General features: G+C 42.5%; 1 protein-coding gene across 2 annotated transcripts; it reads left to right on the top strand.

Moving 5' to 3' along the window:
- Positions 1–1,076: 1,076 nt before the first annotated feature.
- Positions 1,077–11,658, top strand: LOC139608433 (mitogen-activated protein kinase kinase kinase 14). Of its 2 annotated transcripts, none has more exons than XM_071462187.1 (15): positions 1,077–1,181; positions 2,646–2,930; positions 3,538–3,613; positions 3,886–4,762; positions 5,834–5,968; positions 6,091–6,220; positions 6,306–6,434; positions 7,056–7,160; positions 7,862–8,025; positions 8,111–8,261; positions 8,430–8,996; positions 9,668–9,774; positions 9,849–9,969; positions 10,048–10,148; positions 10,301–11,658. In XM_071462187.1, the coding sequence occupies exons 2-15, from the start codon at positions 2,660–2,662 to the stop codon at positions 10,463–10,465; spliced, it is 3,099 nt and encodes a 1,032-aa protein (XP_071318288.1). In that variant the 5' UTR covers positions 1,077–1,181; positions 2,646–2,659; the 3' UTR covers positions 10,466–11,658. The 2 variants fall into 2 exon arrangements, with proteins under 2 accessions (XP_071318288.1, XP_071318287.1); XM_071462186.1 differs by having other exon boundaries at positions 9,665–9,774.
- Positions 11,659–12,993: the final 1,335 nt, after the last annotated feature.

Below are 12,993 nucleotides of genomic sequence, written 5' to 3'. Positions count from 1 at the left end.
CTGAAGTGACAAAAACCCATTGACGTTAGAGTAAACTTTCTCCTTAGCCTCACCATTGGTCAGTCGCTGATCCCATTCACATGTTGCCAGGGAGAGGGACCCTCCACCCAAATCTCACACACACACACACACTGTTCACACACTCCCTCCTCTGGTATTTTGCTAATTCCTGCAGGAATGTATAGATCCCAGTGATCTGTATTTGGGACAGCAGATGTGTTGGTGGAGAGGAAGCTGCAGTGATGGATTCGTGTCAATCGCCTGATGAATTACACTTTGAATGTTTATCATTAATTAAATTCAATTAAACAAAATGTCATTTTTAATATTTTGAAACTGAGTCTTGTGGACAAACATTTGCAATATTCACTTATTCAGAAAAATTCTTTTGGATCCTTTATTTTAAAAAACATAAATACACTGAATTATTCTTAATTTTAGTAAACTAAAACTCCCATGTGCACTAATAATTCACGGTAAAGTGCACTATCATCAGTGTACCAGGACTAACATTGTACATTTTAAAAACACACCAGACAATGGGATTTGATTTCATTCATTCATTTCATATGTGTAAAATACATTGTTCAATACATGTCTATGTGATACTACATGTGAAATTGTTGTTTTCACATTAAAACCTTACATTTCACAATATCTGAAAATCAAATGTGCCGTATTTGCGATGGCGTATGTTTCCATGAATGTATACTTTATTTAATACTTCTTCCACCACTGTCTGTTATACAGTTATTGTAAAACTTCATGATGTCTCAGTTCAGTGCAGTGAAAGTTCTGTTTTTTTGTTTTGAAAGTCAGAATAAATGACACATGTCCTAAAAGAGAACGACAGACGAGATCCAAGTGTCATCGAGGGCATCTACAGTATCCACCCAGAGTCTTCAGAGGCTGGTATCTGTGCGTGGGTGGTGGGGGGAGGGGGGTGGGTCAGGGTGACAGAGGTGTAAGAGCTCATAATTCACACATGTGGTCGACCAATCAGCACAGCCTGCGGGGGCCGAAAGCCGGTAGGTTACACTTGGATACCAATATACACATGACACAAGACAAACAGACAGGAAGAGAGTCAGGAACAGACACTTTTCTCTTCTTTATTACCAGGATCACTGGATCTCACCTGAACCCCAGACAGGAGAGGACCGCCTGATTGTCCCTGTGAGGTAACGTGCTCTGTTGGTGCAGAGTTTCAGGTATAACTGGAGCTTTAGAACAAGCTGTCAGTCTGACTTTGTTTTACTGGAGGTCTTCTCGCTCTCAGGTCACAGAGTTGGGGAGCGAGCGGTGCAGCGTGGCCACTGTCTGAGATATGGGACTGGGGCTGTAGGTCTTACATGTCCAGGAGGATTGATTGTCCTAAATGTGGTGTCACCTGAGTATCAGCAGGTTTAAAACAGTTGGTCAGTTTTTTTACTGTGAGAACATCAGATGTGGATCTTTTTTATTTTAACAACAGCACTGTGAACTTTAAAATTGTAGCTTATCTCTAGTTTCCTTTTGGTTTAAATTCCGACCTTGCATTATCAAATAAAACAACTTCAGACATCTACTCATGCACCCTTGCAGATTTTCTGTGCTGCCTTTATGTGTGGGAAGTTTCTGTGTTTTGATCCCCCCAGTAGTCGCTGTCAACATGGCGAGGGGCTGAGGAAGAGAGACTTTGACAGCTGGCCGGCCCAGTGGAAAGCATGCAGCTACTTCCCTGCGTGCCAAATCTCTGCATGCTATTTATACTCACTTTGCCAGGCTCAGTAGTGGTGTCTGTTCATTCACGCCCCGGCCACGGCAAATACCGTCACATTAAAATGCTTGCCAATTACAAATTTGCTATTTCTATTATAATGGATTTGACACGTTTTTTTTTTTTGGAAGGGGGGGGGGGGGTTATGGAGGAATGTAGGTAATATTAAAACAAATTTAAAAAAGTAATTCACTTTTACCCAAGATTATATCCTTGTCAAAGCCTCTGATGTTATCAAATGACACGTAAACTCTACAGAAACCCGGAGCTTAAAGGGCAACTTATCACCCCTGAGGACCTTGTCTCTGCTGACCTCCAGTGGTTTAACCGTGACATTGACTAAATATTTTAATGAACTGTAATTAGAGGTGGGTGGATTTTTCTGGGTGACGAGGTACATGTGTTTTTAGCTGCACTAGTGATGAGTTAATCATCTCACCAAATATTGGAAGGATTGGTGCAGGCATTCATGATCCTCAGAGGATGAACAGTAAAGACTTTGGTGATTCCCTGACTTTTCATCTAGCGCCACCAGGTGGTCAAACCTTTCATTACACACCCAGTGAAATATCTTTTCTACAAACAAACATTTGTGGTCGCCAGAGGATAAATCGAAATGACTTTGGTGATCTCTTAACTTTTCCTCTAGCGCCACCAGCTGGTTGACATTTTAACTAAATACCCAGCTAAATATCTCAAGATTTACTTGATGGGTTGGTACCAAATTATCTACAGACATTCATGATCCCCAGAGGATAAATCCAAATGACTTTGGTGATCTCATAATTTTCCCTCCCTCACCACCACCTTGATTCCACAGTGTCTATGTACTGATGTGTTTCCATTATTTTAAATGTGTGTGTTTGTTCCTCGTCTCCTCCTCCAGTTCTCACAAAGTAGATGCACGCCCACACTGACAGAGACATGGCCATACCCCGGATGTTTAACTCCAACACGCCGTTCATCATCGTGACCGGAGGGTCCGAACTCTCGTTTCTTGGCAAAGAGGACGACAGCCAAGGTTGTGAGGAGGAAAAGGACTCGCTGGTCCAAGCCATCGCCCCCCATCTGAGCCGGGTGATGCAGCACGGCACCGCCAAACACGTGGTCACAGAGGGCCGTGAAGTGTCTGAGGAGAATCCCTGTGTCTCCATAGTCGCACAGGCTGAGAGTAAGACTGTAGAGTGAGGGTGTTGACTACAGGCGGGGGGGTCTTTTACCTGTGTGGCTACTTTAATAATGGGCAAACATCTTCATATTCCAGTGTGAAGAGCCTTTACTAAAAGTATATGCTTGATATATTTTTTATAATTTAAGATAAACTTGATCGTGGCACATGAAATCTGGGTAAAGCTCTGTGCCTCCACTTTCAGAGTATTTTCAGATTTTCACTGCCACTAATATTAAAACTAGAAAACCTCAAAATGACGACGTCCAACCAAAACAAGCCAAATAAACTCAGAAACACACGGTGCTCGTATTTGATTTTACTTTGAGGAAGAAAACAATGATGAAAAAATGTCCAAACTCATCTTTAGCAAAGACAAAATCACCTTGATGAATATGATTAAATCATCGATTAAATAACTTAAGCTCATTACTGAAACATGACACTAAGGGAATTATGATGACTAGGAGCCCAAAGCTGAAGCACCAAACTCCTGGTCATAAGCACAGTTATTAAAAACCTCCTGTCAGAATCACTCTGCTGCTGATTGAATGTATTGAATATTCTTGTATTTCTGTTTATTCTAATTGTGAACATTTCTCTGTCCCAGGAGAAGACTTCCAGGAGTTCAGCCCGACCAGCACAGAGTGTCTCTACGCAAGATCTCAGCTGCTCAAAAAGCACAGGTTCCTCACCACAGACAACCCACGTCACTGCCTCTAAGCCTCAAACTAAACTTACTACCTGGCCAAAAGTGTGGGGACACCTGAACATTACAGCCAAATTATTGGGAGACTTTCCTGTTTAGCCACCGGTGCATTAGGGAGGTCAGGGCTGTCTGCAGGCCAGAAACTGGGAAACCCACTGTGTGTCTGAGACTGAATGGGCTGTTGAGATTGTTGAACCTGTTAAACCTCAGTTAGTATTTTCAACACACTGCGCATCCTCTCATTTGCAGGTCCCTCTGTAAGGAATCTGCCTTCACGAGTGACACGGAGGATGAGGATGAGGCCACCAAACTCCCACTCTACCACCTGCAGAGGAAGCAGCGCAGGAAAAGCAGAACAAGACAGAGCCAGGATGAAGGGGAGCAACCTCCTATCATCCGTGGACTGTGGGTGCAGGAGATCGATTGGGTGCAGTCAGCGGACGGAGAGATGACGTCGTCCACTGAGATCATCCCGCCTCCTCCTCAGTTTACTGACTCAGCTTCATGCCTGTGCTGCCGTGGAGCCCTGCACTCCTACATATGTGATGAAGGCTGCAGCTGTGCAGATGTATGTGACTGTGTCAGAGGACTGGAGGATGTGTCTCTGTCAGAGGACCAGGACAGATCCACAGGAGCAGACGACACATCCAGCACTGATGACAGAGGAGGCTCAGACTCTGATTGTGGTCCGGAGCAGGACTCCGACTCTATTTTCACCCACGAAAGTGACTCAGACTCATCCTGCTGTGCAGAGGACGACACACAAGCACCAGATAACGTCGGAGTTGAAGCCAGCGTGTCAAATTCGACCTTTGACCTGATGCGTGTGTCTGGTTTTACCTCCTCATCCTGTCATGCTGAGTGGGATTTTGACTCTACACGGTGTGTGCAAAGCCTGCTGGGACGTTCAGACCTCGCCTACACCCCCAACACCGTGAATACATCCCAGGGCGCCCTTGGTGTTGATGACCTGAGTGATACTGACACAGTTTTGGACGAACTGAGAGGCAAAGTGACCCAGATGCCGAAGCTGTTTGTTTCACCTTTCTTCATAGATCTGATCAAACAGACTCTAAATGACTGGGGACACAACGTTCCTGTGAATGAAGGACTCTTATTTCATCATGTAAGATGTTTACGTCTACAGTAGTTTCCCTCTACTGTTCTCTGACATACACCGAACACCAAACACTGCTCTTAATGAGTTAAAAGCTTCAAATATGTCACATTTCTGGAAACAGCCCAATCAGATGTCAGAATGGATGAAGAGATGCTTTAACAGTTTAGTATCTGACTTCCCTAAAGTTGGGAGACTCACAAGAGGCAGTATTGGCAATATTGAAGCTGCAGGGACCAGGATATCCTCCCTCCTAAGCCCCTTCCAGTTATGCATCCCCTCTAATTGGTTTCCTATCTGAATCCCTTTTACACAAACGTCACAGTGGTAATCACACCTGGTCGATCACCGCACAAGTTTGAATTGAGAGGTTTCAGACTGATGTAAAGGCTGCAGCAGCACAAGGTTACACATGCAGAGAGAAATGAGCATCTTGTTGAATTTGCTCCCTAATAACTTCACATAACCTTTTATTGCACCGCTCCAGAAGCGATACACGGTACAATGCAGCTGCTCTCTCATTGAGTCTGTTGTCACTGTGAAATGCCTCTTTTACATCACACAGAGTAATTTGATCAGATTTATTTAGAAGAATATATTGATATGTGCAGCTTTAAAAAAAGTACAAGTATCTCAGCATTGGATTTAGGTAGTGTCCTTAAATAGAGGGATTAGAGCTGCAAAGATGAATTGATTTGTAGAATAGAAAAGAATAGATTGTTAAAAATAATTGTGTTGTTTCCAGCTTCTTAAAACTGAGAATTTGATACTTTTCTTTGTGATACATCATAGTCAACTGCATATTCTTGCTCTAGGGGAAATTATGATGGAGGTTTTCACTATTTTCTGGCATTTTACAGACAAAACATTGAATGAACTAATAAATAATCTGCAGAGTATTTATTGTTAGTTATAATCCCAAAATGTGGGTATTTTTTCTTTGCCATCTGCTTTGACATCACTGATTGGGGTGTGGCCAGTGAGAAACAGGCTTTCTGATTTTGTGTTGATTTTCCCTTTAACTGCTCAGCCTCCCTGTTTCTCATTCATGCTGACAATGTGTATTCTTGTGCCCTTAAGCAACTGCAGCCCAGTAGTTCTCAGTACAGGGAGGGGGAGGAATACAGCATCCTTCACCACATCCAGAACGGCTCATACGGGGATGTGTTCTGTGTCCGGGACAAAAGGACTGGATTCGAATGTGCAGCCAAGAGGGTAAGCCAAGAAAGAGTGAGTCATCCAGTGAAATCCAGATACGCACCGCCCAAAGCTTTTGAAAGAATCTCCTGCTCTTGACCACTGACATGATGAGTAAGTTAAAAGTTATTGTGTCTCAGATTCCACTGAGTCATTTCAGCAGCGAGGAGGTGAGCACGTGGAGCGCTCTGGACTCTCCTCGGGTGGTGGAGCTCTTTGGGGCTGTGAGGGAGGGGCTGAACATCGTGCTCTTCATGGACTTGAAGCCAGGTACACTAAGTAAAACCAGAGCTCTTTCATTATAAGACTGTAATGGCTACAGCCAATGAAAAGCAAAACGTTTTTTCCTCCTCAGCTTGTTTGGGCCAGCTCCTAAAAGAGATGAACTCCCTACCTGAGGATTTGGCCCTGCACTACCTTCACCAGTCACTGGGGGCGCTGGAACACCTGCACCACAGAAAGGTCCTTCACCTGGATGTCAAAGGTATGGTCATGTTCACATGTTGGGTCTGGGCTAACATAAACTAAACATTTTGTAAAACCATGTATATTATTTTTTTAAAAATTTAAATGTCATATGTACATATATTTAATATTTAAATTAATAAATTTGCATATGGGGACATTAGCTCTGATATAATCAGCAGCCCGTACAGAGAGGGAGGAAGCCCAGTAAAGCCTCTAGCTGCTGGTTCTGCTGTCAGCTAGCATCCACAGAGATAGTACCTAATCCTAAACTGACACCTCACCCCTAAACCCTCGGTAATCCCCTCTGAGAGGATTGAGTTGGAGGGGCCTGCTCAAATTAGGCCCCTCCATTGTGCTCTGCGAGCAGGTTCACTCAGCCACCAAAAGAAGCAGTCTCATCCTATCAGATCTTCATGAAGAGGTGGGAAAGTGTGTGTGCTTTATTCTTGGAGATTTTACCTCATGCTACCTCAAGACAACTGCTGGACCAGCAAAGCGCCAGAGGCTTTGTTCCCCTGTGCCCCCGTCACTCTGACAGCCTCTGACAGCCTCCTGATTTCTCAGTCGACTGTTTCATAATGAGCTCCAAATGAAAACAAGCTGTCGCTCTCAATCCTGTGTGTTGATTTTATTCCAGTTGACAATGTGCTGCTGTCTGCTGACTGCAGAGACACATTCCTCTGTGACTTTGGTCTCTCAGAGACATTAGATGACAGCGGATGGAGCACCAAGGCATTCAGGGGTGAGTCGATCCTGAAGAGTCAGCAGTGCACCATGACAGCATGTACAGTCATCCACTTGATATTTAGGTGGACTTGGTTACACAAATTAACCTTAAATGAACACAGCAGAAGAGAAAGCGTCTCTTACATCCTTTATAAATTTACCACGGGTCAAATTTAACTACTTTTTTTTTATTGACAGAAATAAGTAGCTGTTAATTCAAGAGAAAAGTGTCTTATTTCTGCCCTGGATCTTCCCCTATTGATCAGTTGACTATTGATTATTGTATTACTGGATCCTGTTCTACAATAAACTCATCGCAGGAACAGAAAGTTAAAGGCACAATTGCACATTAATAATACATACTAATACCCTACATAGAATGACAAGTATACAGTCAGAATGTTAGAAAACTGAGTCAATAAGTTTAGGTTTGTTCATTTTAGCTAAGCTACCGGTCATACCAGACCAAATGAGGCTGTGGCAGTGTATTGAATTGAGCAATATTGTACCTTATTGCTTGTAAATTCATTTATTATTGATTTATTTAACTCACACTCCCAATATTCCTGTGTGTCTTCAGCACCAGGAAAGTGCTGAGTAAAGACATATGAGTCGTAGCCACAGGAGCATGAGCCCATGAAACAGAGACAAAGGCCACGGGACAGTAACAGGCCAAAGGTGCAGGGATGAAAATTAATTCACTGTTTGTCTGTGTAGGTGCTGCCTTCCCGGGCACAGAGACCCACATGGCCCCGGAGGTGGCTCGAGGGGATCAGCTCTGTGCCAAGGCAGATGTGTGGAGCAGCTGCTGTATGCTACTGCACATGCTCAATGGCTGCCACCCATGGATACGCTACTATTCCCATCCGCTGTGTCTGCAGGTGAAAATCTCTTGAATCTTTTACTCCACAAATTGGACAAAACTGCACTGAGGCGTCCTCACATCTCTCGTCATCTGTTTGTCAGATTGTCAACGAGCCTCCACCTCTGTGGGAGGTGCCGTCCACCTGTAACAACTTCACGGCCAAAGTGTTCAGGGCCGGACTCCGGAAGGACCCTGACAGACGAGCATCTGCAAAGGAGCTCAGGAGGAAAACCACCAAGGCCCTCAGAGCAGGTTCATGCCTCGCATATTAAAACTAAGAACTAAAAACTAAGTAGATTTACTCAAGTACAGTTTTGAGGTACTTGTACTGTGCTTGAGAAGCACACCGTTAAAGATTCAACCAAAAATACTGTTGTTGCATTGACCTCTGCATCATTCAAGTGAACCTTTGCTCCACAGTTGGGGGTCTAAGTCCCTGGTCCATCAAAACCGCCTGTGAGATTCTGTATCATGGCAAGAACCAGGCTGAAGACACCCCCTGCTCTTTGTCCCCTGGGATCACCCCCAGTAAACCATCAGCTGCTGCCTCCCCACCCATGATGTACTGGGTGAGCCCCTGGAGAACTACAGCGGTGGACTGCGAAGACAGAGACTCAGACCAAGACTCTGAAGGGGGGACAAGTTCCTTAACTGGGGAGTGGGACTCACAGCCAAAATCACTGCGGGATGACTACACTGCAGATGGAAAAGATTGGGAAACTGGGTCCGATTCAGATGTGGACATATACATGGGAGAGGAGGAATTAACTCAGGAGAAGTGGCTGAAAAGTGACAAGGACTATGAGGGGGATTGGGAAGAGGAGGGGCAAGAGGAGGAGGAGGAGGAGGAAGAGGAAGAGTGGGAGTCTGATGTGTCCACAGAGTATCTCCGCGCTCTCAGAGGCCTTTTCCCTTTGCTGCAAAAAGGCCAGAAGAACAACAAGAGTTCATGGAGATCAAAACCAGAGCTGGAATACCTCAGAGACGGTGAGTCAGAAGTACTTGTTGTGAGGACAGCTCAGCAGGGGTGAGACGCCCCAGAATCATTTTAATTTAATTTGCTGCAACTAAATTTGATTAGGATAATGCTGTAATAAAGTGCAGCTGAGTGAAGACTGATTGGATTACTGATAGATTACTGAGCTTTTCCTCTCTGCTGCATATTTAAAGGATAAGTTTGGATTTTTTTCAAGCCCGTCTTAATATGATAGTCACACGTGTCATGCTGATAGAGTTATTGGTCAGTGGTTTAGTGGCTGTGATTTGTTCCCCATGTCCATACTGTCTGCAGCCAAGGTGGTTATGTTGGCAGCAGGAGTACACAAAAAGTACTGAACCGATTTGCACCAAACCTGATGGAGGGATGGGGCTCGGGCCAGGGGCGAACCCATTAAGGTTTGGTCCTGATCCAGTTAAAGGGGCAGATCCAGGGATTTTCTTATCACTTTCCTTAACATTTTTTGACACTTTTGTCAGTTTCTGACTTTGTGTAATTTGGGGCAGGATCAGACAATAATCCACATCTGACCAACAAGTCCTCCAACCTGAAACAATGTATGGGTTGTTTTTGTCACCCCTCAGATGCGACCCATAGTAGTGTCTCACAGCTAAAGTTGTGACTGTTTTGGTGCTAACAGAAATATGTTGTGTCCCAGTAGATGTAGCTATTGGCACCATGATGCAGACCCCCTCCCCTGAGCCTCGAGATGACCCCCCGTCCTGTTTCAGCTGCTCGGATACGTCGCAGATAGATGCCTCAGAGAAGGTGGGCATTCATGGATTCAGACACAGATATGTCTGTGTGTTCATGTGGATTAAAAAAAACTTCTTCTTTTTAAGGAGTCTGAGCACTCGTCTGATGACCTGAGCTCTGGAGTCTTTTCCTCCTGCAACAGTCAGACAGACGGACACTTGGAGTGGTTGGCCTCAGCGAATCAGCCCTCCTCGTACTGCTTCGAAGGTAAGATGATGGGAATCTATCACTAAGTTATTTCGCTAGTTTACCACTCATTATTTCTAATGCTGTGACACTTGGCAGGTGTTGACATCTGGATAGAGAACGTCCAGGGCGAATGTCTGAGGATCCGTGAACGTCGGCAGGTCAAAGTGGGCCATGTTGCGATAGGAATCAGTGGTCAGGTAAGAAACTTTGAAATTGAACAGTTGAAATGACTTTTTTGAGTGTTTGGGATGGTTAAACAGAAAAACACTATACAACACAATCAGTACACTGACTAAACTGACTTGACTTACAAATCTTCCAATTTGACAACATCTCATCTCTCATCCAGATCTCAGGGAAGGCCTTTACTTTGGAGACCCTGGACAGGAAGATGGTGTCTTTTGACCAGGAAATCAAAGAGTCTGGTGTTTGGCTCCGCTGTGTTCCTGCTCCTGACACATGTCAGCGCTGGAGGTGGAGGGTCAGAGACGGCAAGCTGGAGCTCCAGGAATGAAACAGACATTTTTGTTACTGGATTTTTGTATTGTTTGCACTAACTTAGGCTATGTTTGTTTGTGAACCATGTGGACTGAAAGATGCAGTTAGTATATGTAGATGTACACGAAGGAATTTCCTGGGTGAAAACTGGAAAACTGCTGCTTTTGGGAGAAATGTGAGATTAGTGAATTTTATCCTTGAATACTTAAGTACGTTGTTTTAGAGATGGATTTCTCAGATTCAGGTCACGTATGTGCACAAACACAAGGAACCTGGCTCTGGTTTCTCGCTGCTCTAAATACACACACAGCCCCTAGATCACAGGTAAATATGCAACTATTATGGGTACCACTAAGGCATCATTTATAAAAGGTTTATGTAATTAACTTTATTAATGATTAATACATAATTTACTAATGCTTTATTGAGAAGAACAATTTTTGGGTTGCCAGGTTGTGGAAAAAAAACCTTTCTCCAACTATTCGACTGTTTGACCACTTAACTTGAGAAGTGCTGCAGGACATCTGGACCAAAATCCATTTATAGACTGATAACATTTACAACTACATACTTGAGGGATTATTGTGAAAACCCTTTTTATTATGTATAATTATTTATAGTGACAAACTTTTACAGCACTTTTCTTGGGGGTAAGTGGTCAAACAGTGCACTGGATAAATCTCTCTGATGAATTAAGGAGCTAGAAAGACAAGTAAAGTGCTGTGCTGGAGGAGGGTTTATTGTTCTTATTAATGGCTTATAACTGTCATTAATAAATGTTTTATTAACCATTAATAAATTCACTTATTATAGTCTGCAAAGCCTTTGTAAATTGTGCCTCATCAGAAAGCAGTTCAAAAATGTATCCATATATAAATATAGGCCTATTTCAAAAAGCACTAATGAAAATTACAATGCAAGTGTACAAATAGTGCAAAAAGTGCTGGAATAGATATTGAATGGGTATTATAATGGATTACTTAGTTGTTGTTGTTTTGTTTTTTTGTCTTTCCTTATGTGCAATTGGCAAAATATCAGAGTTTTTAGATATTAGAGTTCATCACCAGCTGTTTCTTATGGTTTAGAATGAGCAAAGCTGCTTAAAACAACGAATGTTTGTCATAAAAACACCTGAGCCCTCAATACTTTAATACTTGAATGTTACTGACATTTTATATCTTAATAAAAAATGACTTTCAAAGCAAAGAGGCTGTTCTCTTCTGCTGCCTCTGCTTTTTTTATAATCATTGTCTCCTCCAGCTCTGGTCACAAAGCAGGACAGTGGTGGGACAGTTACAAAAGCCTCTTATGCACCATAGACCTGGACCTGACCTGGACCAGACCTGGACCAGACCTGGACCAGACCTGGACCAGACCTGTGGTTGTAAACATTTACAGCACTGATAAAGAAACCAAGCTTTGCCCTTCCAAAGAAAGTTTATGTGACTGTGTCACGTGTGAAACTGTTTTTCATGTGTTCAAATCACATGATTTAGACACTGGTGGTTTTTCAGAAATGATTAATTCATATATGGGCTTTTGGCTATGCTTTATTTCACAGAGCTGTAAATTCTGATTAGTTTCCAAATACATTCCTTATAAGTTGGCTTTGATATGTAACATTTTTCAACATATACATTTTTTTCTCTCTCTCGTCCGACCCTCATGTCACTGTTTTGCTTACTGTATATTGAACCTTGGCATGTGACAAATGCTGCTGTTTAGTGGCAGCAACACTTATACCTACAACATGAAATACAACAATATCATTACAATAATAAAAAAGTCCTCCATGATAATATTGTATATCGTGATATTTGAGCCGGACTGCATCGAGATATTCAATTTTGGATATAACCCAGGAGAACTAATAAGTTGCCTGGAAAAATTATCTAACTTAATACAAACTATAGCTAAAATAGGTAACCAGTGATTAGTTTGTACACTTCCGATTAGGCTATTTCTAATTATTAGCCCAGCACAACCTTGAGACTTTAGTCAGAGGATAACAGGTGAGCCGAACCTGAAAATCTACAAACATACATAAAATTCAACATGTAACTCATAATAACAGAAGAGTGAATAAACATTCACTGAGTAAATTGCTTCATGGAAATTCCTCTGAAAGTCAATAGTAAACTCAGCACAACTACTTAAACTAATTTAAATAACAGTCTCAGAGCTTTGTCTCTATTGTGCTGTCTTTGGTGCCAAACTCTTTCCAGGAAACTTGAAACACCAATAAAGCAAAACCAAAATGTCTTAGTTCAGATAAAGACATTAGGAATTTTTGTAATAAATCACATATACAATGGTCCAGCAGGGCTGTAGCTACCCTTGAGAACACATCTTGGAATTTTACATCTCCATTCAACAATTAATAACTGACATTTAGTGGATATTTTAGAGAGTAATTCCTGCTTTTTATTTATTTATTTATTTATTTATTTTATTAAACTCTGTATATTTGAATTCTACTTTCATCGGCCACTAAAAACATTAATAAATAATTCAGTATTTCTCCACCAGATTTTTATGCCTGCA

The sequence above is a fragment of the Trachinotus anak genome, unplaced genomic scaffold, assembly GCF_046630095.1.
Source record: "Trachinotus anak isolate AG129_WGS33_773 ecotype Australia unplaced genomic scaffold, CSIRO_AGI_Tana_v1 ptg000025l, whole genome shotgun sequence".
Lineage (NCBI taxonomy): Eukaryota > Metazoa > Chordata > Actinopteri > Carangiformes > Carangidae > Trachinotus > Trachinotus anak.
Note: the sequence above shows the minus strand (reverse complement) of the source record. Positions and strands in the feature narration are given on the sequence as shown.